This window comes from Peromyscus maniculatus, chromosome 11 (assembly GCF_049852395.1).
Source record: "Peromyscus maniculatus bairdii isolate BWxNUB_F1_BW_parent chromosome 11, HU_Pman_BW_mat_3.1, whole genome shotgun sequence".
NCBI lineage: Eukaryota > Metazoa > Chordata > Mammalia > Rodentia > Cricetidae > Peromyscus > Peromyscus maniculatus.
The window spans coordinates 41,671,142-41,696,853 of record NC_134862.1 but is presented as its reverse complement, the minus strand read 5'-3'; the positions used below and the strand labels follow the sequence as shown (position 1 = coordinate 41,696,853).

General features: G+C 55.6%; 1 protein-coding gene across 4 annotated transcripts in view; it reads left to right on the top strand.

Annotated features, from left to right (window-relative positions):
• Positions 1 to 326: 326 nt before the first annotated feature.
• The window catches only part of Cdk18 (cyclin dependent kinase 18), a 29,643-nt gene continuing 4,257 nt past the window's right edge, over positions 327 to 25,712 (top strand). The window contains exons 1-7 of one of the 4 annotated variants that reach the window (XM_076547365.1): positions 327 to 1,205; positions 22,491 to 22,639; positions 22,846 to 22,925; positions 23,395 to 23,520; positions 24,797 to 24,853; positions 25,290 to 25,404; positions 25,561 to 25,655. In XM_076547365.1, coding sequence (XP_076403480.1) covers positions 22,516 to 22,639; positions 22,846 to 22,925; positions 23,395 to 23,520; positions 24,797 to 24,853; positions 25,290 to 25,404; positions 25,561 to 25,655 — 597 coding nt within the window. In that variant the 5' untranslated portion in view covers positions 327 to 1,205; positions 22,491 to 22,515. Of the gene's footprint in view, positions 1,206 to 6,573; positions 6,708 to 22,490; positions 22,682 to 22,845; positions 22,926 to 23,394; positions 23,521 to 24,796; positions 24,854 to 25,289; positions 25,405 to 25,560; positions 25,656 to 25,712 lie in introns of those variants that run through there. The other 3 variants (XM_042258117.2, XM_006988816.4, XM_016007271.3) reach the window with 3 other exon arrangements.

The following is a 25,712-nucleotide window of genomic DNA, read 5'->3' as shown; positions in this document are numbered from 1 at the left end:
TACAAGTGCTTCGGGATGAGGAGTGACCAAGCCTGTCTACACAGCATCAGAGACCATGTGTGTCGGGGACACAGTAACTGAGCTGGGTTTTGAAGGATGAATAGGAGTTTACTAAGCCAGAGGTGAAGGAGAAAGCCTCTCTCGTGGGTAGGAATGCGTGGGAAGCTTGAGAGTGATAAGTAGAGTTGAATAAAAGAGAAACGAACGTAATTTGATGTAACTGGGTACACAGCCTAAGAGGGAGAGAGTCAAGGTGAGCATGAGGAAGGCATGGCCAGGTCACAAAGGACCTGCCTCTATGTCACGCCTCTATGACAAAGCCCCTTGCTTGAAGAGGTCCACAGCCCCTAAACATGAAAAGGCTGTGGTCCATACATGGGTTTGATTTTAGGAAGGGGGGGATCATCAGGTTCCAAAGACACACTGGGTGACCCCCAGCCACCACTGGAAGCTACTGGGCAGAGGAACTCACTGTCAGAGCTCTATTTTTAGTCACAGTCTCCGGTGGCCAGCTGAAGCAGGAGTTGTAAGAGGTCAAAGCGAGGGTCAGTTTCCAAGCGCAGCCGGTGGGGTCAGCCTCCCCAGGCAGCGAGCCGTCTCCAGCTCCCAGCTCCCAGCCCATCCAATACTCTCCTGGACAGGTCCACAGGTTTCCACCAGGATGTTCTCCCAGTCTGCCTGACCACATCTGAAACCAATACCCGGCTTCTTCACAGGGTAGACAACCGAGCAGATGTTTTTCACCCGGACTTGAGGTCACTCTACAATAAACTTAACATGATGAGTTTTAGGGTTTGGCGTAGGTCTTTGTAGCAGTCAATCAACTCTCGTACCCAAAAGTTTCAACTTTTTTAAGGTTTTTCTGAGAAGGAAGTCTATCGCTCCCATCCCCATCGATGAGTTGGGAAGTGACTGTATGCTCAGAGTATGTGCTGAAACAGAGGGACGAGCCTTCAACCCCATCCCAGGAAGGAGCAAGCCCCAGACCCAGCTCCAAGAACTGTTCCTTTGGACCTTGCCAGGAGAGCCTCTCGGTGGCCTGCCTGCCCCAGCAGCCTCACCAGCATCCTCACCAACCCCTGCTCCAGGCTTGTTGCTAAGGGACACCTTCCCATTTACTCAGGCTCTGTGGGATGGCTTTGTTGCCATGGCAATGCATCAATCTGGAGAGGGAGAGGGAGAGAGAGAACAGACTCTTGTGTGTGGTAAGTGTTGGGACTACCGCCGAATGCAGGGGTGGGGTTCTAATTCGATGATTGCCAGGGTCAACAAGACAGGTGTGTCTACCCTGTCTTAAAGCCCTCTGGGAACAAAGCTGTCATTCCGATGAAGTCTAGAGTGGTTATGCAAGGTGCGTGTGTGTGTGTGTGTGTGTGTGTGTGTGTGTGTGTGTGTGTGTGTGTGTGTGTGAGCATACACATGCCTGGGCATTTAGCACACTGGGGAAGGCAGGATAAGACACCTGTGGTACAGTGGTAAAACCAAAAATCCTGAACTCAGCTGAAACCACACTGGAATGACGTTTTCCTGCATATTATTCCCTATCTGTATACATCATTCAAAAACAATGACCAGGGATTAAAATGGGCTCTGTCCTGCCAGGTCCTGTTGTCCCTATTGATTATTAGACCTGAGGCCACTTGGGCTGAGGCAGGTTGGTCTAGTCTTAGGTCTCTGCAGTCCATCTCTGTCCTCCCTCCCAAGGACATACCTGTTCTTAGGGTAAGCCGCTCTGATTGTCATTTCTTACTTTTGACCTTCACTGGACTCCCAAACCTCAAGCAGATGGTTTTGCAGCTCGCCCAGCCTATGGGAGTCATGCTCCTTTAAATCCTGATGCCCCAAGACACGGACATTCAGACTGTGCCATTCTGGTGAAGAGAAAAATTGAGACTGAGGTCTGGCTAGCTAGAGCACCTCCTGCATTTTCATGGAAGACCCTGGGCTCTGGTCTTCCAAGGGTCCCTGAAGTGCTTTTGGAGACCACCTACCTGTGTGTGTATGTGTGTGTGTGTGTGTGTGTGTGTGTGTGTGTGTACACACGTGTGTGTGTGTACATGTGTGTGTGTGTACACCAGAAGAGCCTCACAGCTGGCCCAGCTCTCCCTGTTGGATGCTGTGAGCCTTTGGGGAAAGAAGTGGAACAAGCTTGAACTTTAGGTTTACAGAAATTATTCAAATGTGCTGCCCACACAGTCTGTGAGGGAGAGCAGTTTCCAGATTCCCCACACATCCCTCGGGCACCTGAGGAGGCCATCCTATCTGCAGAGCAGTGGCATGTTGCTGGGAACAGAGAGGGAGAAGTTGGATTGCTCCTCACCCCGACCCTGTGCTGCCCAGGTCTGCCAGAGTCAGGCCACTGCCCCGGCCTCCCAGGAACATTCCCAAGTTCCCCCAGAGAGAAGGGAGGGGATGCTGAAGGAAAGACCCCAGGAGCAGGGGTGTTAGGAACACCCCCACTGAGAACCCTTGTCCGATCCTCTGCAAAGATGGGGGCAGATGGGCTGCAGAGAAGGGAAGGAATATCGATGGGGTGTAAAGTCTGGGGTGCCAACTTTACATCTCACTGAACTCACAGCAGCTCCATGAGACAGCGACGGTTACCATCCTGTTACTGTTACTGATGGGGAGCAGGTAGGGATGGCTCAAGCTTTACATGTCGGTTCATATGCCTGGAGGGGCAGGAAGTGCCCACCGCATACTCACGACCCAGCTGGAGCCCTGCCCACATCACACCTCCACTCTTACCTAGCTAGCCCTTCTTCCCGTGTCTTTTCCTGGGAATGTTGACGAGCTGTGTGCCATTCTCTAGGCGTCATATAGATACCTATCTGCAGCCACTGATGCCTTTATTTAGGTTTATTTGGAGAGGAGATCTCACTAAGTAGTCCCGGCTAGCCTCCAGCTCATTATCCTCTTGCCTCAGCTCCCCCAGGATTGGGATCACAGGTGCCACCATACCCAGCTAAGACAATGTCTCTATTTTTTTTTAATTATTTTTTATTATTGGTACTGGGAATTGAACCTAGGGCCATATGCCTGGTCTGCAAGCACTCTACCACTGGGTTATACCCCGGCCCTTTGCATTATTCAGATACCTAGACTGGATTGGACTCCATATGTAGAGCAGACACCCCTTGAAATTCCCATCCTTATGCCTCTGCCTCCTGAGGAGCAGAAGCTGCAGCCATAAGCTCCTCTAAGACAACGTCTTTAAAGGGAGTGGTTTCGAAATTCTGAATGCAACTCCCAAGTGGAGATGAGATGATTTGACAGTCTTGTGCCAGGTAGGTGACCTTATACTGTTTACACTGTCATCTGTCCTTTGTCAAGTTGCACTGGGGCAGAGTAAGGCTTCTGTCCTCTGCCCCAGGCAGCGTTGTCTTGACGTGTGACAGTTCCTCTGCACACCTCTCTCCCCACCGTGGACAGTGAGCTCCATGAGAACAGGGGCTGAGCCCAAGGACCCAGTACCTTTGGCATACAACAAGCGCTTCATAAATGTTTGTTGGGTGAACAAATGATGGTAATTATCTCTGCTGCTTATTGAGTCCTTGTGAGCCAGGCCCTGGGCTAGGCCCTTAGCATACATTACCCCTGATATTCACCACAACCACACGAGATTGACTTCAGTGTCTTTGTCCTGTAGACTGCAAAATTAGGCTCAGAGAGGTTAGGTCACTTGCCCAAGATCACACAGTGATACAAGAGGGTGCCAGGGATGAGGGCACCCTTAAGAAGCCTCAAGGCCTTGTCCAGCTTATCACACGGCTGCTCCCAACCTTGACTCTCTTAACACTCTTTGATCTTGCGACACACACAGACACACGGTCCTGTGACTGTTCTAACCATCTCTCGAATCGGGTCCCCTCTCTCCATGGCCGGGGCTGCCACAGTCTGAGACTGCATCACTCTTCACTAGGACTGGCCCCTGGCTGGGACTTCCATCTCTGGCTTTGACCCCCCAGCATCCTTCCACTCGGCTGCTGGAGTGTCCTAAGATGACCTGGTGAGATCTCCTCCCTGAGATGCTCTACGTGGCTCCATGTCATCCCGGCTTCAGCATCAGCCAGGATGCTGATTCTCTCTCTCCCAGTGGCCCTCAGCTCAGACGGAGCACAGGGACTGTCCCTGGGCCACCGGGCGCTGACCTCTGTGCCGTTGGTAGTGTCACAATGGGCCATGTTCTGAAGGCGAAGTTGCCATCCTGTGGCCACACGGCAGGCTTGGTGGTGACTGAACGTGAACCCCTGAGGGGACCCCAGCCCGATTCTTTTCTCTCTTTGGCTTTCAAGCCCCAAGATGAGTGACTCCGATCTTCCACGTGCTCCCAACCATGACGTACTATGCTGCCATAGTTCTGAAAGCAACAGAGTTGTTTTCTCCAAAACCATGTTTGCACCCCCCCTCTCTCCCCCCCGCCTCTCTTTCCCTCCCTCCCATGTTCTCTTCATAAGCTGGCTCTCTCAGGTATTTGATACAGCAATGGAAAGTGGACTTGACCACCCCATTTGCGTCCCTGCCCCACAAGCTCCTGGAGAGTACGGTCTGGGTTTTATTTATCCTCTGTGCTCAGAGGCCTGGCTTCGGCTTGACATGCAGAAGATATTCAGAACTGTTTGGGAGCCCTTTTGACCTTACCCCCTGGCTCTCTGAAACTCTACCCTTTGGTCCCATCATCTCTAATCCCCTAGATGCTTAGCCGTAGTCCAGCCCTCCAACCCTCCCTGGACTTGACATTGCCTTCCTGCTCCCTGTTACTGTTCCCCTCCTCCTCCTCCTCCTCCTCCTCCTCCTCCTCCTCCTCCTCCTCCTCCTCCTCCCCCCCTCCTCCTCTTCCCCATCTTCTTGTCTTCTTGAGACCGGGTCTCACTGTGTAGCCTTGGCCGGCCTGGAACAACTCACTCTGGAGGTCAGGTTGATCTGCCTTTTCTTCCTGTGTGCAGGATTTACAGGCCTGTGCCCGACACCTACCCCATTCTTTTTCACTCACGGAGCAGGAACAGGGTGTAACCTCTGCCCCAACCCCAGGCGTCTGACGGCAGCCACTCTCTGCAGGCCGCCAGCTTGGAGCAGCCACAGTTTTATAAAGCGCCCATGCCCAGAAAAACTCTATATGCCCTGGTAGAGAAAAGAGGCAAAGAGTGGGGAGGCCCCCCTTGTGGGAAGTCAATCACCGGTAGGTCACTCTCATGCCTAGGCCCTGTGTGGTTCTTCTTCTATCTCCAGCTGTGGTTGTGACCCACGTCTTTTAGAAAACTGTCCTGTTCCCAACATTGCAGTCTCCTCAGTCAACAGTTTGATTCAAGGGCACCAGATGGTGGAAGCCATAGGACACAGACCTGTGACTGAGGACATAGGCCTCCTTCACCCAGTCCCCTCAGAGCACAGGAAATAAGGCTAGAGGGGCCCCCTACACGAGAGCACTGTCCTTCAAGCCACCCCAGCTTTTTGCTGTTGTGCGTGCTTTTAAAAACAGTTATTATTTTTAGCTCATGTGTTTGTGTGTTTTACCTGCGTCTATGTGTGTGAGAACATATGTTCTCGATGCTATGGAGACCAGAAGAAGGTGTCGGATACCCCAGAATAGGAGCTACAGACAGATGTGAGCTCTCATATAGGGACTGGGAACCGAACCTGGCTCCTCTGCAGGAGGACCCAGTGCTCTCAACTGTTGAACCATCTCTCCAGCACCCACCACCTCGGGGTGGGGGTGGGGGAGGTGGTTCTTTTGACCCCTGAAGTTAGATGGTGTGGATAGAATCATCCTCGACCTGGTTCTAATCCTGACTCCCTACGCATACCCTGCAGGACTTGGGGCCTCTTCAGTCTCCTTTCTGAGCCTCGGTTTCCTCCTGTGTAAAATGAGAACCAATCAGTATTGCTGTCCGCAAACGTCTTCGGCTCAGTTGGCCAAAAGGACAGCGCTCGCTCCTCTTCACAATGGAAGTGGAATGCTGTGCCGAAGGAGTTCTTCCTCCAGGCCATTAGCCAATACCTGACCATCTTACACTTCCTTTAGAGAAGATAGGAGAACGGCCAACTGCCCTATGCCCTGTGCTTGCACATTAGCTCTTAGGTGCTAGGCGCTGTGTGTGTGTGTGTGTGTGTGTGTGTGTGTGTGTGTGTGTGTGTGTGTAGTGGGCAAGTTGGCACTCAGCAGGTTGGGTAGGGGCATTTAGAGACCTGTCCCGGTGTGGTCCCGGCCAGAGGGCCTCACCCTGTACTCAGGGACAGCTTTGAAGAGAACAGGAAGAAGTACCGGCCCCAGTTCTCAGAGTAGGAGAAAGGGGTGACCACAAGGACAGGAGGAGAGCAGGGGATTGGCAGCGGCTGTGGGCAGGGCCGGTCCGGACAAGGGCGGAGTCAACTTGTACACGTGAAAAACTCTGGCTGGGGCCGGGCTTTTGCCTTCCTCCTCCTCCTCCTCCTCCTCCTCCTCTTCCTCCTCCTCTTACTCACCCCTCCCTCCTCCCTCCTCCCGCAGCTCAGGTGGCAGCTTCTTTGGGGGGGAACTGCTCACCTTTCCAGAGCCGGGAAGAGCCAGGGTCCCGAGGAGGGACCCCGGCGGGGCGCGGGGCGCGGGGCAGGGCACCCAGCCTTGGCAGCGCGGCCGCGGCGGGCGGGAGCCAGCTCGCCGCGACCGGGACACGCGCGGACTGCGCGGCGGCCGGAGAGGGGCACCGCGCCGGGCAAGCTGAGCAAAGGTAAGCCGGGCGGCCCTTAAAGGGGCCGTCTGCCTTTGCTCTGGAGCGAGAGATTCGAGCAAAATTCCCTGGCTGCTGTGGGCGATGGGCGACAGCCGGGCGCGCTTGTGTTTTTGGGGGTGGGTGGGTGAAGGATGCCCTGGGAAAGCCACTCCCAAGTTCCAGGTGCTGAGGCAGAACGCGTGCCCCGCGGGGACTCCTGATCGGGGACTCCCTTTGGCCCTGGGCTCCGTCGGAGCCCTACCAAAGCAAAAGTTCCCACCCAGGCGCAAGCCAGACGCTAAGTACCTTCCTTATGGGAAGGACAAGGGTCAAGAGTCCCGGATAACGAAGGGACCCTGGAGTGCAGGGCCCGATTGCCTCCTTGAAGGGCTTTCTGGGCTTTAGTGAACTTTCCAGCTCCACAGGCCGTGGGTGGTAGGCCAGAGACCTGGGGAAAACCGAGGACAGGTGAAGCCTGGAGATCCCAGCGTTGGCTGCCTGCGTGGTGAAGAGGGTCTCTAGGGAACGTGTCTCTTATCTCTTGGGGAAGTCCAGAGAGGCAATGACCCTCCCTACTTCATCAGCTAGGGACAGCCGCTGCTAATAGAGTGTGGGAAAGAAGGCGGGTGGATGGCTTGGCCTCGCAAGACCTGAGCTCCGAAGTCGTAGCTTGACTGCTGCGATCGGAGGACACAAACAGGACTCTGAAAACGGGGTGTTCCACCCTGTGGGGGGGACAGGCCCCTGGCTTCTGCAGGCCCTGTGGTTGTTTTTCTGTGCTGAGGGGGTCGGCACCCCTCTAGGCCCCAGTGGCCTCATTTATTTCTCGCTAAGCCTTTCACGGGAGCACGGGGTAGGACCGTGGGATAGAGACAGTCCTCAGAATCTTTTGCGCTCTGACTGCTGCGGTCAGCCCCGCTTGCCCAGCCCAGCTCAGCCCTCAGCAACCCTCCCCAGCCTACCCAGCTGTGGTCTGTGGCCTGGGCCCTGTGGTTCACAAACACTACCAGCTGGCCCCCCACCACATCAGATGTGAGAGTCAGAGTAGACACAGAGCACCCAGTGGGGTGGGGGTGGGGGCGCCGGGGAGCCAAATCCTTGCGTCCTAGAGAACTCTTGTCTTCATCAAGCCTTGGGCCTGGGGTATCTTCTGGGGTGTGGCCAACAGGCAGCTGTGGCTGTGAGTTTGGGCTGCATCCTGAAAGGCCCAGAGAGAGGTTTCTTTTGCCCCAGCCAAGCTCCGGTCCCTAGTCCCCGCTGTGTGCTAAGCAAGGTATCACAATAATCTCGTGATATTTCCTGAGCGTCGTTATCACCGTTTCACTAGCCGGGGAACAGACCTTGGAATGAATGTTCCCGAGGCGATGTAGAGCTGTGATCAGTCTGCTTCTACCCCAAGCCTGCTCCCAACCCTGCTCCACCTGGGCAGGGCCCGGCCTGTGCTGGAATCCTCAGGAAGGAAGGATTGGGGGAGTTCTCTAAGCGATCAGGCTCCCCTGTCCTGTGCCAGGCAGATGGAACCAGGCTTTACCAGAGGGGCAAGCTCTGAGGAGCAAGTAGATTCCTCGTCTGGGATTGTGCAGGGAGGGGGTCCCTGCCCTGGGATCCAGAGGGGATGGGGCTGTGTTTCTCTACAGACTAGATGTTCTCTGCTGGTTAATCCAGCCTGCTCCCAGCGCCTGGCTTGTGTCTTCTCACCCTACCTCACTTCAGGCCCTCCTTTTGCCTCTCTTCCCTTCCCTCCCCCTCCTCTGGTTCCTTCTTTCCTTCCCTGAGTTTGGGACCTGAAGGGGAAGAAGGATGGCCAAACCGAAGCCATTGTTGGAACCCATGTCCTGCTCCCGTTGATGCCGTGGCTCCCAGCAAACTCCTGTGTGAAGAGGGGCTTCTGAGAGGGGGGGCTGTTGTGTGAACTGTAGATACTCTTCTGTGAGATAACACATGGAAGCAGAGGGGGTCGCGTGCGTGTGTGTGTGTGTGTGTGTGTGTGTGTGTGTGTGTGTGTGTGTGTATGTGTGTGTGTGTGTGTGTTAAGGATTGGGAATGCCCTGGGCTGACTCTAGGGTTCAAAGACCATGAAGCCCCATCAAGCCAAGGCCTTAGTTAGAAGTTTTGTCCCTTTCGGTTGGAGAGGAAGGTTCCCTCTAAGAGAATTGGGGGAGCTTAATGGAAACATGCCAGGAAGGGCCAGCACTCGGTGCTTGGACCGGTGGGTCAGGTAGGCATGGAACTGCCAGACTGCAGCCCTCTAGCAGGGCCCTGCCCCTGGAGAGAAAGGACCCCTCACTGGCTCTTCATTATTTGCATAATCTGAACAGTCCCTGTGCTTTGCTGCCCACGAGGGACTGGCTGGCTGAGGTCCAGACCTCCCTGCTTAGCTTCACTCCTTTGGGAATAAGTCATGTTTCTTTCCCTGGGCTCCGTGTCCCTAGTAACCCTTTCTCTCTCCTTCCCTGGACCCTCACCTTCGCTCTCTAGGCTTTTGCTGCTGAGCAGGCACTTTCCCATCTCAGAGGGTGGGAACACACCAAGGTTAGCCCTGGCTCCTACAGCGGCATGTGCTTATGGGTAATCACTCCCGCACCGGGGCGCATGTTCCCAAGGCCATGTAGAGGTGGGATCGGTCTGCTTCTAGCTGACCCCAGGCCTGGCGGAACTAGCCTGCGGCACAGCAGCAGGAGAAAGGGGGAAAGATGCGGGTGCATTTCAGCCTAACCTACTGCCTGCAGGAAGCATCTGCTCCTGATGTTCCCAGGGCCCTGTCAGCTGAGGAGGTGGGCTTGGGAGGCAGTCTGAAGTTTGGCTTTGAACTGGAGAAGGTCGCAAAGCTACCTGACAGCCAGCAGGACCCTGATAAGTCAGGAGACTCTGCCACGGAAGACATTGTCCCAAACTTTGGAAGGGACCGCACCACACGGTGATACACACCCTGGATATACTGAATCCCCCTATTGAGACGGGGGTCTCTCTGCATAGCCCTGGCTGTCCTCTAACTCACAATGTAGACCAGGCTGGCTTTAAACTCACAGAGATCGGCCTGCCTCTGCCCTTCCAAATGCTGGGACTAAAGGTGTGTGCCACCATGCCAAGCTGACCCTTCTTAAAAACAAACAAACAAACAAACAAACAAACAAGCAGTATGTGTGTTTAAGCCAGAGATTGATGTCAGGTGTCTGCCCCACTTTTTTTTTTTTTTTTTTTTTTTCTATCTTTTCATTTCTTGAGCCAGAGTCTCTGGCTGGGCCTGGAGTCTCAGGCTGACTGGCCAGCCACCTGTCCTTTGAGTCACCTGTTTCTGCTGCCTGATAATGGGGTTATAAGCCTACACTGCCGTGTCTGGCTTCTCCATAGATGCTGGAGATTGAACTCATGTCCTCCCTCTCCCCGCCATCAGCTGGAGTCTTCCCTGGAAGACAGCTGAAGTGGAAAGAATGATCCAGAAGAGGCGACTGACTTTGTTCATTCACTGTTTACATGTGCGTGTCTTCTGCTGGCCGCTGATGCAGGCTGAGGCTTGGTATAAAATCCACCCCCGCCGCTCAATGTCGGGTGGCCTTTGGGGAAGCAGTCTGCTCCCTGCAAGCTTCAGCCCCCTGACTCACAGTGGTTGGTGTGGTTGGGAGGATCGCAGTGACGTCATGTCTTGCGTGTGCCTCACCTTCTTGCCTTACCTGATGTCATCACGGAGGGGTGATGGTGCATGGAGTTTCTGGGCCTGCACCTGAATCTTTCCTGGTAGGGACACAAGGCTCAGTCCCCGAAGTAGGAAGAGAAATCTCTGACAGGATTCCTTCCCTCACTTTGAACACCTGCTCTATCTTGTTATCACAGGAAATCCTGAGAGAGCTCCTGGGATTTCTGCCTACACACTTCACATCACTCCCTCTTCTGTCTGGGGAGTCCCTTCGGGAACCAAGCCTCCTTTCCCCTGGTGCCAGCCACCCAGAAAAGGAGATTCTGGCAGGGTGAATAGACCTAGGGGACTTAGCTACCCTTTCCATGTACTGATGGGATGCCCTGCCTGGAAGGGGGTGTGTGGTTGGAGGGCAGGGTCCCCGGACTAGGTACGGCCAGCCAGGGGGTCTCAGAGCCTCTCCCGGATCTAACTGCTGCGTTTAAGCCGGGTGCCACGTTCTGAGCAGATTCTCTCCTAAAGCTTCATCGCCAAGCAAGGCAGACAGAAGGCTGCTGGCTTCCTTGACAATGGTACCCAGTAGCTGTGGGGAGCAGAAAGGACATTGAAATCTATGTCACAAGCTCACTTCTGGTCTCAGCTCTGCTCTGTCACTCTGAAGAGCCTTGGACAAATAACTGTCTTGTTTGAGACATAGAAGCACAGATTTCTACACCTTGTCAAGCCCCCGTCTCATGCCGCCATCTTTTGCCGGTGAGCTGTGTTGTGAGGCCCCAGGAGGGTCTCAGCCTTGCCACCCTCCAAACTTCACAGCCCAGAAACTTCTCTCCACTGAAGTCTGGGTACCCAGTCCTTGCCGTGGCTCAGAGGGGCAAGGAAACTCAAGGAGGCCTCACCCTCCAGTCGGGTAGGAGGAGAAAAGTATTCCCAAGAAGTAGATGCAGGATTCAAATGCTGCGTAGATGCTGGGTAGTCAAGGGCGGGGCTGAGAGCTACGGCCCCTTTCAAATCTCGCCTGCTTTTGAATGCTATGAACTAAGAATAGTTTTGTTTTGTTTTGTTTTCTTTTGAGTTGGGGGTCTTAGGTATGCCCATGCTATCCTGGAACTCACTAGCTAGCTGGGGGCAACTTGGAATTCCAGTCCTCCTTTCTCTTGGCCTGTGTGACCGTTTATAGTTCATGTAGTACAGGGATTGAACCCAGGGCCTCATGCATGCTAGGCCAGAACTTTGCCCACTGAACTATATCTGTAGGCCCGTTTTGACCTTTCAAGACGGTGTCTTGCTATGTAGCCCTGGCTGACCTGGAACTTGCTGTGTAGACCAGGTTGACCTTGAACTTGTGGCAATCCTCCTGTCTCTCATTCATGAGGCATGCACTACCACTCCAGGCCAAAGAGTAGCTTTTATATTTTTTTTAAAGTGGTTGGGAAAAACTCAAAAGAAGAGAATAATATTTTATGGCATTTAAATCTGTAAAATTGAGATCTTAGTGTCTTTAAGTAAACGTTTCCTAAAACACAAGACACTCATCCTTCTCAAGGTTGGCATTGCAGGGCTGCAGCAGAGAGTGTCAGCCACAAGCCTGGGAATAGTGGCTGGCTGACGTTTTACAGGAAAACCTTGCTGACCCTTGCTCAGAGTAATCATACTGTTCTCTTGGCCTTTCACTAAATCATTCTGGAATCTCACGCTAAAAATACTTCTTATTTACAAAGAGGTATTGCTGTTTTCGTACTAGGTAAGCGTTAAGTGTTCAGTATGGAGATGTTAGAAGATGCAGATGAGGAGAAATGAAAACCACCCACAGCTCTAGAACCCAGGTGACCACTGATGGCATTTAGACCATTGCCTGCTTTACGTCTGCTGCAATGGTGTTTATATGTACATGGCGGGGGTGGGGGGGTGGGGTTGGGCAGGGGGGCACGCATCTGTATCCTGACGTGCAGCTTCCCAGGCTGTACACAGCTGCCCTTTTTACTTGAAAATGGCTCTCAACCTGGACTCATGGGAGACATTCAGCCAGAGGTTCCTGGTAGATAGCCGGCCCTTGCGTGCTGAGGCCCAGGGCTCCGGGGTTCTGGAGCTGTGGGTCTGAGAGTCACCAGCACGGGGTTGTGGTTTCCACCCCAGGAGAGGATGAGATCACCCAGGAAATCTATTGTAGAGAGGAAGAAGAGCCAAGAGCCCAAGAGGGAACTTGGAGTGTGCTACCATTCAGGGACAGGTGAGGAAGTGAGTTCACTAGACATGGGGGGAGGGGAAAGGGAAGAAATGGAGGAGGCCCAGGAGCTGAGGGCTTGGGAGAGGGCCTGGAGCCGACCACGTGCTTGTGAGCCCAGGAAGTGGAAGTGAGCCCTGGAGGGGCATGTGCCCTGGATGGTGAGTGATACTGACAGAGATATTTAGAGAAGAGTGGACCAGCCAGGGCCACCCAGAGGCTCTCTCTATGGAGGAGCGGGAAATGGGCCCGGGTCAGGGTGGTCACCTGGGCCAGTCCCCAAGGGGAGGCTGTGTGGAGTTCAAGAAGGAGAAAGGGTTGGTGTAATTACCCAAAGCCTGGGCTAGGCAGGAGAGCCTGGTGGTGTTTGTGGGAGTGTGACACACTGTTGTTTGGGAGCGCCACTCTTGATGGGAACAAGGGAGGCTAGAAGAGAGGGACCGTCAGAAGGTGGGTAGGGGTTAGCGGAGGCCAGGCTGGTGGGTGGGGGGTGGAGACTAAATAGGACTCTGGTTGAAAGAAGCCAGGAAATTCCCATCTACACACACTCCCTGCTCGTGGGACTTCGAGGTCCCCCGAGACACGGGTGTTTAAAGGCCCCTGCAGCACTGTGCTAAAGTTAGGCATGGAGACAAAGCGTGAGATGTGATGGGCCACCGAGGAAAATCAAAGGGGCCTGAACTTGACATCCTACATTCCTGCTGTTTGTTGTGATGGTGGTGGTGGTGGTGGTGGTGTCTGCAGATGTGGAAGGAAGGGAAACAGATGCTCCTTTAGGATTTAAAGAAAACCCCAGATAAGGTTGCAGAATTTGGATTTGAAAAAAAAAAATACACAGATTTATTTTTAGTTGTCTGATAAGAATTACTCATAGTTTGAGGACAGGGTGATGTTTTGTTACATGTATCCGTCACATAGTGATCAAATCTGGGGATTATCGTTCCTCCGTGGTAGGAAGGCTCCCCAGTCTTTTCTAGCTAGCTCTAGCCTCCGTCCTGTGCACGAGAGCAGGATTTCCGTGCCCTGTTCCAGCTCTGTCCTGCTGGCTCTCCCTTTTCCTACCGTCTGTCTGCCCCAGCCCCTGGTACCCATCATTCTACCGTCCACTTCTACACGAGCAGCTTGCTGTTTGTGTCTGTGTCTTGTCTTATTGCACTGGAAAAGGTCATGTCCACTTGGCTCTTCATGGCATAAACAGCAAGGTTTCCTTCTTAACGGTTTCAGAGCGGTCCCCATTTTAAAATCCACGCATGTGCCCCGGACTTTCTTGGCTGTTGTTATTTCGTGGGCACCGAGAGCAATGTGTCAGTGAAGAGGTTCTTCGGGCAGAGTTCCCTTCCTGTGGGTATCTACCCTCCCGGCAGGATTGCTGAGGACCTTTAGGATGGAGGGCCAAGAGGAGCAGGAGAGAAAAAAGGCTGAGTGGGAGCAGAGGAGATGGGAGATGGAGGCTGGGCCTGCCCTGCCCCTGCTCCAGGCTGTGGTGTGGTCATATACCGGCTGCTTCTCGGGGAAGTGGCACTTTTGTTGAGTTTGGGAGCGGTTTTGCCAAGGGAAAGATGGAGGAAGGCCCTGCCAGCCCAGATAGATGGTTTGTGACAGAGGAGAGGAGGCAGTTTGTCCTAACTCATCCCCGGGAAACCCAGAACCTCCTGGAAAATGACAGGTGGACCGTAACCAAGGACCCGGCCCATCCCTCTCACACAAGGAAAAGCTATTGGATCCCATATGTGCAGCGGTCCCTGAGCTCCAGGAAGCCAAGAGGTACAGAGGGTGGCTATCAGGAGGGCTGATATGGTGTCCACAAGGAGGGCTAGCTAGGGGTGGGGTTGTAGCTAGGTCTGTGCCTCGTGGAGCACCTGCCCTGTGAGCCTCTGGTACACTCTGCCTGTGAGTGATGGGAGTCCAAAAAGCGGCCCCAGAACAGCACCAGCCCATCCCACAGCTCTGGAAGCAGCCAGATGCATTTGGTTCTTTTCACTGTCCGCCCACACTGGCACGCCTCCAACTCCGACGACGCTGTGTGACTTCCTGTGAGACTGTCTACTGGCCAGGAAGCTGCCCCTTCTGCCCCATCTTCCCATATGAGGAGGGCTAGGGATAAGGGGAGCCTTGAGCCTAGCCTTTGCATGTTCACCCATGGCTCTGGGCAGACCATGATCACGGGTGGGGTGATGAGTTAGCCCCAGCCCTTGTCTATGCGTGGGCAAGCAAGGGAAGTGAGCGGGTTCAGGTGTCCTGCCAGGTGTGCCAGAATGATATGGCTGGGGACCCCAGAGCCCCAGGCTGGAGGAGATGTCAGAGGCACAGTGGAGAAGGTCATACTTGATGTGCGTCTGGGGGGTGAGTAGTTGGCTCTCCCCTGGTCCCTGGCCCACCCATTCACTACAATCCAGTTCCCTCTGAAGCCAAAGAGAGCCAAGGGAGAGAATCCAGTGTCGGGGGGCTGTACAGCTTGTTCTAGGGTACCCAAGGAGAGAGCAGAGTCAGACATGCCCTCCTATGGCCCTACCAAGAGGAAGATAAACCCAGCCACAGGTCTCTGGCTGCCTGAAAGAGTAGGAAGGACGCCAGTCCCTGACCACACGTGGCAGTGGGTCCTGGAGCTCACAGTTGACCAAGGTGACATCTTTGTCCTTGAGGTGTCTAGTGCTTGTGTCCATCTAAGAAGAAAGAAGCCCGAAGCTGCTGTGACCTGGGGGCCCAGCGGCCTCCTCAGTCACTTGTTTATTCCTTCCGAGGAGCTGCTGAGTCGAGGCGCCGCTGTGTGGTAGGCAATAGGGCCACACAGTGAGTAAGGAGGGCCCTCTCCTGGTCCAGAAGGACATCGGGCCCGGTTCTGAGCACATGCAGGCTGTGCAGATGGTGGCAGGAGAATGCCTCTCGATTCATCTGGGGGCAGGAGTTGTGCCTGTGTACAGCTTCCCCAGGTGGCGGCACCAAGGGGGGGTAGGGAATGAGGAAGAACATTCCAGAAGGGTGCTGTGTGCAGAGCAGTGGGGTGTGAGGATGGTGGGGGTGGTCAACCGAATGGGACCCTCCTGGAAGGGCGAAGAGCAGACCCTCAAGAAGACAAGAGGGCTGGGTGTGGAGGCACACACCTTTGATCTCAGCACTCGGGAGGCAGAGGCAGGAGGGTCTCTTGAGTTCGAAGCCAGCCTGGTCTACAGAGTAAGGACTCTAGGACTATATAGAGAGGCCCTGTCTCAAAAACACCACCAAAAGGAAAAGAAGAGGAGGAAGAGGAGGAGGGGGGGGGGGGGAGGCAAGGGATCCAGACACCAGAGTCCTGTGTGCTGGGCCCTGGAGTTTGGGCTTCCTGTGAAGGCTGGGCTCACTTGAGGGATTTTCAGCCTGTCAGGGCGTCATGTTGGAAGGAAGCATACGGAGGTGGCGCATAGGTGTCCATCACAGTTGGATTAGAGACTAGGCATTACTTCTGCCAACAGGCATGACTATGACATGGGGTACCTTCCAGCTCACACTGCCAGGACGTGTACATGCTTTGTCACAGACGGGGAACTTTGGCGAGTGGGGCTCACGGCCTGTGGCTGCCACCATAGGATCTTTCTGGTCAGAATGAGACACTGTGCACATCTGACCACTGAGCTACATCCCAGCACCGAAGCCGGACAAAGATGCTGCAGGGCCCAGAGCCCTGCACTTAGCCTCCTGGCCGGGCTTCCTGTAGGTTTTGCCCAGCTTGGTCACAGAAGGCCTTCTCCTGCTTCCTGCATTCCAGAATCTGCAGGAATGTTCTCTGAGTTCAGTGACTGTCCACAGCATCTGTTCCTTGGCGCCGTGACTGCAGGCCTGTCTGTCTTCCTCAGCCCTGGCCACCCTGAAGGACCCAGGCCCACAGCCTTTCTCATCCAGCTGGGATAGGGTGTCCGTGAGGCGAGTTCCGGCTGCTGCCGTTGCCCCAGGCAGCCAGGGCAGCCAGCTTCCCTGTGCCTCATCCTCCAGCAGGGTCAGGTGGCGGGCAGAGGATGATGGGATCGGCCAGCTCCTTGAAGTACAGCTCTCCCTGAAGGTGAATGTGTGTTGAGGCCCTGCTTATGACGTCTGCAGAGTTGGTCAGCTGTTGCCTGCAGTTCTAGTTCAGTGGCTGGGTGCCTGAGATATGGACAGGGCAGGGGAAGCAGAGAGCGTCGGGGACGTCCCCAGATGTTGGTTGTCTGTCTCTGGGGCTTCAGAAAGTGGGCAGCCCCTAATTACATCTTTCAGCCTCTGGCTGCTGGCCCAGAGACGGAGGCCAAAACAAAGCCTCACCCCCCCCAAACGCCACACACGGGGAAGGTGTCCACACGTGGCTGCTGTCGGGTGCCATCAAGGCACCGGAACCACAGTGCCCTGGTGTGGGGACAAGCAGTAAAGTCAGGCCCCACTGGAGGTATGGCACCCAGCTGTCCTGGGTTGGGGTTGGCAAAACTGAAGACCCAAAGCACCATGTGTAAAGCCCTGCTGGAGGCAGACCCTATGGAGCAGGGGGTGGTGAGGCGGGAAGCCCATCAGGAAGGCCCAGGTCCCGACAGTGCTTGGTGCAGGCTGGGTAACTGCCGTCATGTCTGGGGGGAGGCCCCGGAGTGCCTGGAGCGGATTCTCGGGGCTGGCCTCTGAAGTTAAGAAGAGATGCTCACCTGACCCTTGGCTCCTTCCCAGTGCCCTGTGTTCTGCCAGCCTCCTCATCCTCTATGCTCTCCTGGCCAGAGTCCCAAGCTCAGGACAGGGGTAGGAGGTATCTGAGGTTGTCCTGGGCCGGGGGACAACAGGCTAAGTTTACCCTCCATCTGAACCATGGGCCTCTACCGCTGGTCTGAGCTACTGCGTGGCGCTTGCTTCCTCCTAAGAGGGGTGTAAGACCCTGTCCCCTGCTTGGCATGGCCCTGTGTGACCTGCAGAGTGGTCTGAGGAGGGGGCCTGCCCACTCCTCAGTGTACCCAGTGTACCCAGACCTCTTGTCCCTAGGGCCTGCCCTCTTCCCTGCTGGCGTCTGGGCCAGTGGGGAGACAGTGGGGGGTGGGGGGGCTGTGTGGTCAGGTTGAAGCAGCACCCGGAGCCACTGTGGGGCTACGCTGATGTTTCCCAAGTGATGCCCGCTCACCCAGCCCTCTCCACTCAGAGGTCATCTGATATCAAAACCTTACCTGCTCCATCCAGCTCCTGGTCTTTCCACCTAAACCTAAGTTCCCAGGACGCCCACCGCCCCAGGGTCTCCTCCCTGCTCTAACTGCTCGGCCACACGTCCTTGACCACTTTCTCGCCCCACATAAAATCTACCCCCGCCCCCCCCATACCCCCAGCCTCTACTTCCCTCCTCCACTGCTGCCGTGTGGGGTCCAGGCCACTGTCTCTCACCTGGGTTTCTGCTGGAGCCGCCTGACAGGACTGTACCGTCTGTTATTAGCATGGCAGCCAGAGGGAGTCCATTCAGACATCAGTGGGATCTTGCCACTCACGCTGAGATTCTCTACACAGTAGCTGCTCTGCATTCACGCCCCCACCCCACCCCCACCCCCACCCCCACCCCGACTCCCTAGTACAGCTGAAAAGGCCAGCAGCACTCAAGTCCTTTGCCCCTGCTGCCCCCTCCCCCAACCTGCCCCCCCCCCTGCATTCTACTCTGGACTACTTCTGAGGCTTCACCTTCTTAAGAAGCCCCTTCATTTTAATAATTTATTATTTTTATTTTCTGTGCACTGGTGTTTCGCCTGTGTGTACGTCCGTGTGAGGGTGTCCGGTCCCCTGGAACTGGAGTTACAGGCGGTTGGGAGCTGCCACGTTGTGAGGTGCTGGGAATCGAACGTGGGACCTCTGGAAGAGCAGCCAGTGCTCTTCACCACTGAGCCATCTCGCCAGCCCCAGGGAGCCCTTTCTGATCACCCTGTTTAAACTCACGCCTCTTCCCCTATTTCTCCCTCCCACTTGATCTTCCTCGGTTCATTTGTTGCCCTCTACAACTCGGCCCATTTTCCTGGCTGTTTATCTCTTCACCCCGTCAGAAGGCGCGAGGCCAGGCTGGAGTGTGGCTAGAGGGGACAGGACTGCGGGGAGGCGGGGGACCTCAGCTGGAGGGGAGGAGGAGTGATGTGGTCACTGTCATGCGCTTGGCAACCAGGAAATCGCTGCCTCCGTTCAAACAGGGCGGTCCCGTCTTGCAGTCGGTGGATGCTGACCGAAGTGCCCCCTAAGCACCTGCCCTTTCCTTGCTGGCTCCCGGCTGGCCTTCTCGAGATATGCAGTGGCCTCTAGCAAAGTCTTCCTTTCCTCCAGGCCCGGCTCCTCCTCCCTCCCCCTGCGACACCCTTGTCTCTGGCACCAACAGGAAGTGCTGGCAGCTGGTGTGTGCCCAGGAGACAGAGGCTTACCTGGGCAGGAAGGAGGTGGGAGGCAGGCTGGCCAGGGTCTGCCTACCCAGCCCACAGCTCCAGAGGGGCCTCTGCTGTGACCTCCCCCATGCCACCCTGCTGGGTTGGCACCCCACCCCACACTTCTCTTCCCCTGGCACCAGTTGCACGGGACAGACCCAGATGGCTCTTTGGCCTGGGGGACAAAGGCCACACTGTGCCTGGCCCTGGGCGGGCCTGAGGCTGGGTCACACTGGGCCTTTCTGTCCCTAGTTGGGGACGAGGAGCAGACAGCACCAAGGTGACAGGCCCTTTTCCTGTCTCCCTTCCCCCTCGGCCCCCAGATACGAGGAGCTGATTCTCCCAAGGCAAGAGTGACAGAGCGTCTTATGTCTTGAGTCGGGGAACAACAAACCATTCACTGCCCCGACTGTCCTGTCACACCCAAGACCCTGTTGGCTTCAATGCCCTAATTGTCCCTAGCAGAGAGAAGTGGCCACTCTCTGCTGTGGTCACCATTCCTGCCGCCTGCTCCATGTCACCATCAGGAAGTCCATCCTCACGTCTGACCTCGATTCCTCATGCTGCAGTGACAGCCATTTCCTCTTGGCCTCTTCTCCGGCAGAGAGAACAGCTGGTTGCTGTTGCTACGCGGTAGTCTGACACGCTGCTCAGGTCAAGCCTGGAGCCCAGAGCCTCGGCTCCATCCTGCAGGTCCAGCCCTTCCTCCCTCTTCTGCCCTCCACTCCATCTAGGCCAGCTATTGGCTCTTTTCTCCCCACTGAACCTAGAAAGAGCAGATGGGATTTCGGCTTGATCTTTGTCTTGAAGAAATTACTTGCCCTGAACAAAAACCCGGGGTGTAAATCATAGCAGCTCCCGGGAGATCCCGAGCCAGCGACCCTTCACACCATCCCATAAGCCCACACTGTAGGACGGCCTTATGGGAGGGTTGTTTTTGGACAGGGTTAGTCCGTCTTGATAGAGCTGAAACCATGAAGAGCCAAGTGTATGTGTCCCCTGAATCCCTTGAGAGCCTTGGCCATGCCCCCTCAGGAAGCCATGGTGGTGTGCGCGTGCGCACGCGCGCACACACACACACACACACATACACGCACGCACGCACGCACGCACGCACACGCACACACACACGCACACGCGCGCACACACACACACACACACACACACACACCATTCCCCTTGGCTTGCTCCGAGTCTCTATGTGTGGTCCCCAGTCATGGCCGCTCCCCTGTGGGGCTCCTGAAGCTGTGTCCGTCTCTCTCCTGCATCCTCTGCAGCTCCAGCTCCAGGGGTTCCCCTCCTACCCAGATGGTAGATTGGAAAGGTGGGGTGACAGTCGGCCCTCACCTGAACCCCGGATCCGGCCAGCCTTGTCTTCCCCTGCTGATGATTGGAGACCCTGTTTTAAATACGTATCTTCTCTGCCTGTCTTTCCAAGACAGGCCTGTAATCCTAGCCCTTGAGAGACTGAGGCAGGAAGCTTGGAGATCCAAATCTAGCCACGGCTGCATCGAAATACCCATGGCCAAAGAAGAACGGGCCGGGACGGTGGCTCAGCGGTTAGGAGGGCTTGCTGCTCTTGCAGAGGACCTGAGTTCAGTTCCTAGAGTGCATTTCAGGCAGCTCACAGATGTCTGAAATTTCAACTCCAGAGGACCCCACTCCCTCTTCTGCCCTCCCTAGGGGCACGTGCATACATATACATACAACACACACACACAACCAGACACACACACACATACACACACACACACACACACACACACACACACACACACACACACACACAATTTTTAAAAATCCTGAAGGCGTTTTCCTTGCCTACCACTTGCAAGGTCCTGGGTTCAATCCCAAGCACTTTCCCAGGCCCTAGTTCCAGAAGCTGGTAGTTAGAATGTGTCCGATGTCCCTGGTCACCCTAGCTGGACAGCGATGGACGTGTACACAGAGTGATCGCTGGCCTCTAGTCTTGCTGGGAATGAGTTAACCAGGCAGGGTGTGTGGTGCGTCTGAGCCTTTTTGTCACCGGAGCCCATCTGTCCAGTCACCATCCCAGAGCCTCTGTGGGGTCCTTTCAGCTGACTGCCCCACACAAGGGCGTGTAGCAGGGTGGCTATCCTCTGGGAGCCTTCAGAGTCCTGCAGAAGGCAGGCCTGTGACGTCATACAGGCTGAGGCCATGTGGGAATCCAGGGTGGACCCAGGTGGGCCAGGTCATCCTGAACTGACATGGTCTGCAAGCTTCTCAGCAGAGGAGGTCTCAGCTGGCAGTGCAGGCCTGGGTCAGAGAGCCCGAGGGCCTGGCTCCGTAGTGGTAGGGGCAGCCAGGAGCATGGAGTGCCAGGGAGAGGACCTTTTCCAGGCTCACAGAGGATATGATCGTTAAGCAAAGCAAACATGTTACTGACCCATAATCCTTTAAACCAGGAGGATTCAGGAGGGGCCTGGTTGCCTTGGCAACTGGGTGCTGGCCTGCCGCAGGCCTGAGCATCCTCCAGAAGTGGGTTATAAGTAGGCCTAGGGAAGAGTGCAGATGGCCCCTCCCAAACAGGGTTGGTCCTTCTGAAGCCTTCCTGGCCAGGGTGGGGAGCTAAGGGGGGCTTGTGTGGCCTCTGGCGCCTGCAGCCCATTGCAGCTGAAAGCAGTATGGAGCCTGGGAGGATGGCCATGTGGCTGCGCACAGTGCTTTTGCAGCCTGTGGGAGGGTGGGGCCCTCGGGAAAAGCATGGTGGCGCACGCCTTTAATCCCAGCACTCAGGAGGCTGAGGCAGATGGATCTCTGTGAGTTCGAGGCCCGCCTGGTCTATATAACAAGTTCCAGGCCAGGCAGAAATACACAGTGAGACTCTGTCTCAAAATAGAGATAAAGGAGAGAGGGAGGGAAGGAGGGGGGGAGGGAGGAGGGAGGGGAAGAGAGAACGGAGCATCCGTCTGTGGGAGGCAGCAGTAACATTCGTGGTGCCATCCGGAGGTCAGAACTTAGAGGGAAATAGAAGAGGGCGGCTCCCGCTCCACTGTGTCCTCAGCCCAGGGCACCCAGGCCTGCTCAGAGGACCGAGGCATGGGAGGGGCCAACAACTCCAGCTTCCCTTTTCCTGGGCTGCCTGAGTTTCCCACGCTGCTCCTGACTGGCATGAAGCTGGAGCGGAGGTTAGGCTGGGACATGCTCTCCCTTGACCTCCTTCCTGAGGATCCAGGATGAGAGAGGGGGACATTCTGGGACCCGTGTCAGGTGTCATGGAGTTTGAAACCTATTGACAAGTGGGCACCAACCAGTTAGGCTCTTTCAGAGAGAGCCAAGGGCCTGAGGGCCATCCAGTTCTGGCGTCCTGTCTCAGCGATCTCCAGACACCCCAGCCGAAGGCTGAGTGTCTGGAGTGGCGTCTTGCAAACCTGTAGCTGTACCCATTGAGGCTGTGATGGCCGGGGAGGGAATATTCATGGACAGAAGAGACACTGGAGGAAGGAACAGGCTTAGATCCTGCCATCGTAGAGCTCTGGTCGGGGTGACCTAAAGTGTGCCTGGCTCCCACGGGTCTAGAGTGGCCACATTGCCTCGTTCTCTCCTCTCTGTCCTAGGACTCACAACGGGCCCCTGCTGACCATGAACAAGATGAAGAACTTCAAGAGAAGGCTTTCCCTGTCCGTGCCCCGCCCAGAGACCATTGAGGAGTCCCTGGCTGAGTTCACTGAGCAGTTCAACCAGCTCCACACCCAGAGGAAGGAGGGTGAGGGTCAGGCCACCTCGCTCTTTCCCACCCAGACTCCCTGTGAGCCCCGCTGACTGGCTGCCCAGTACATGCCGGGGTGGTGGGGTGGGGTGCCCTGGGCTGCGGACAGACACCGCGGAGTGGGAGGGAGGAGCCGACGCCTGTCCTACTCAGACGAGCTGCTCAGTCCTGTGGGCTGACACCAAGCATGCTCTCCCCCACAGATGGCGGGGACGAGCCTGGGCAGCTGTCCCCCGGCATGCAGTATCAACAACGACAGAGTCAGCGCCGCTTCTCCATGGAGGTGAGGGTGCCCCTCAGGCTGCAAGGTCAGGCGCATCCTCGGCGGCAGACAGAGCAGGGCGGGTCCCGTAGAGTCAGTCACCGAGGGCTCAAATTGGAGTAGGTTATGGTGGGGATTCCGTGAGAATATATGCCAAGTGCTAGAACATTCCTGGCTAGACATCGACTGTTCTTAGGACCCAGTTACCTACGCCAAGTGTAGGAGAAATATGCTTACAGAATTATGGTGCGAGGGTGTGAGGCGTATGTTCTGCAGTCAGTGCTACTGTGGCCCAGAGAGGGGAAGGAACTTCCTAAAGGACACACAGTAATCCTCCTAGGGTTCACATATGTACACCCTCCAGGTAGCTGTGAGCCTGAGGCCACCGCCTGTGGCTTGGCCCTGCTCTACAGGGACAGATAAATCCAGGGCGAGGGGCAAGGGCCTCCTGGGACCAACGCGGGTGTTGCCCTCCTCTCTGCCACTTCAGGACCTCAACAAGAGGCTCTCTCTGCCCATGGATATCCGCCTGCCCCAGGAATTCCTGCAGAAGCTACAGCTGGAGAACCCAGGGCTGCCCAAGCCACTCACCCGAATGTCCCGTCGTGCCTCCCTGGTGAGTCCGAGGAGGGTCAGCGTTGGCTGTTGGCTGAGCGGGAGACACCAGTGTGGGTCGAGCACTACCGGCCTTGTTCATCCCGGCTGAGGACTAGAGTGATTTCCAGAAAGATTCCTGTGCCTTTGGCGCCACCTGCTGGCGTCTGCAGATTCCAGTAAATCGTCTCCTTGAGTCAATGACTCACCTGGGTACCAACGGCGCTAAGTTAGGCCCCAGGGTCTCCCAGGTTAAGACCAATAAACCAGTGTTGGGACTCATGTCTGTACTCCCAGCATTCCTTGGGAGGCTGATGCAGAAGGAGTTCCAAGAATTCAAGGCCAGCCTGGGCTACATAGTAAAACCATGTCTCAAAAAAAACCAAAACCCGGAGGAACCAGATAGGGTTCAGGTTGTGTTTCACTGTGTAGAGACATGGTTCGAGACTCCCCCGGGCCTCGCTGTTGTGGGCATGTGTTTCGTCATGCCCGTGTGCACCCACACGTTCACTAATGCACTAGTGGGAACCCAGACTAGAGAGTTTCCACTTGCTCACCGGTGGTCTTTGGTGGAAAGAGATAGGCACATCTCTGGGGTCAGTCACTACCGTGTGCTCAGGGCCTTGGAGAACATTGATTAGGGAAGCCTTTTCCTGACTGGTGAGAAAAACAAAAAACTCAGCCATGGTCATCTATTTCTGCTGGAAGGCCATGCAGTCTTTATATAGCACACATATGTTATGGAATGCTTAATAAGAATGAAAGACCTCTCCAGTAAAAAAGACCGACCCGTCAGATCACCCATTATCACATGCTGTCAGGTCCCAGCTTCCTGTGAGGCGCTCCTAGGAGCCTCTCTGGTGAGTGGGTCTCAGAACTCTGACGTTTTAAGACACGTCCTGTCCTGAGCCAGAAGAGATGAACTGAGGAGAGATGAACTGGGGTGGAGTCTGAAGTTAACTCCACATGGGGAGAATGACAGGCCCGCCCCGGAGGAGTCAGTAACCTATGGAGCAAGAGAGCCAGGCAGGCAGTGAGGTGGACCCTGGGAAGGCAGTGTAGCTCAGTGTGTCCATCTGTGACTCATAGAGGAAGGAGCCCCCCATGGAAGGGGTCCCTCACCTCTCATGAGGATGAAGGGAGAGGAGAAAATGAAGGCTCTGAAGTTGTCCTCCTTGGGTCCTCTCTGTACGGTGGATGAGTCACTTCTTCCCTCCTGAGGACGGGGAGGAAACGTGGGCTATCTAGAAAGATCTGCTGGGGCTTTGACTCTCACAGTCTCCCTGTCTCCTTCCCAGTCAGATATCGGCTTTGGGAAACTGGAAACATACGTGAAACTGGACAAACTGGGGGAGGTAAGGCCGGGGTGGTTCCGTCTGGGCAGCAGGTAGGATGGTTTTGACTCTCCTTTGCCCCTCACGCCTCCGGACAGAGTCACACTGTCTTGGGCAGGCAGCCTGGCACACAGCAAGCGCCCTGCGGCTAAACTGCTTGTGCATCTCTGTGTCAGGCTTTGTGGCCTGGAGTGGGTATAGGTTTGCGAAGAGGAAGAAGGCCCTGTCTTTCAAGAGCCATATGACCATGACCTAAGAGCGAGGCTGAGCTATAACAACAGAGGGGCAGCCGGCATGGGAACAGAGGAGTGGGCGGTCCGTTCCAGCCGGGGAGTTGATAGGGAGATGTTAAGGAGAAGCAGACTTTGGAGCCAACAGAATTTGGACAGAGGGAGTAAGGCTTGAATCCTAACTCACGAATACTCCCAGGGCTGACGAGGGATGCTCTCTGCCCCAGGGGACCTATGCCACCGTCTTCAAGGGGCGCAGCAAGCTGACAGAGAACCTTGTGGCCCTGAAGGAGATCCGGCTGGAGCATGAGGAAGGGGCGCCCTGTACTGCCATTCGAGAGGGTACAATGTCCGGGTCTGCACCCGGGGCCTCTGGGACGAGGGGCTCGACAACCCACACCTGGTGGGAGCCTGGGTGGGGGGCCATTGCTGGCCCCAGGAAGGGAGACTGGGAGGTGTTTGGTGGGCCTGGGGACCCAGGTGGGCCTGTCTCCCCAGTGTCTCTGCTGAAGGACCTGAAACACGCCAATATTGTGACCCTGCATGACCTCATTCACACAGATCGGTCCCTCACCCTGGTGTTTGAGTACCTGGTGAGCTGGCCTGGGGCTGGCAGCCTCTTCCCCTGTGGTGGGTGAAGTGGGGTAGGG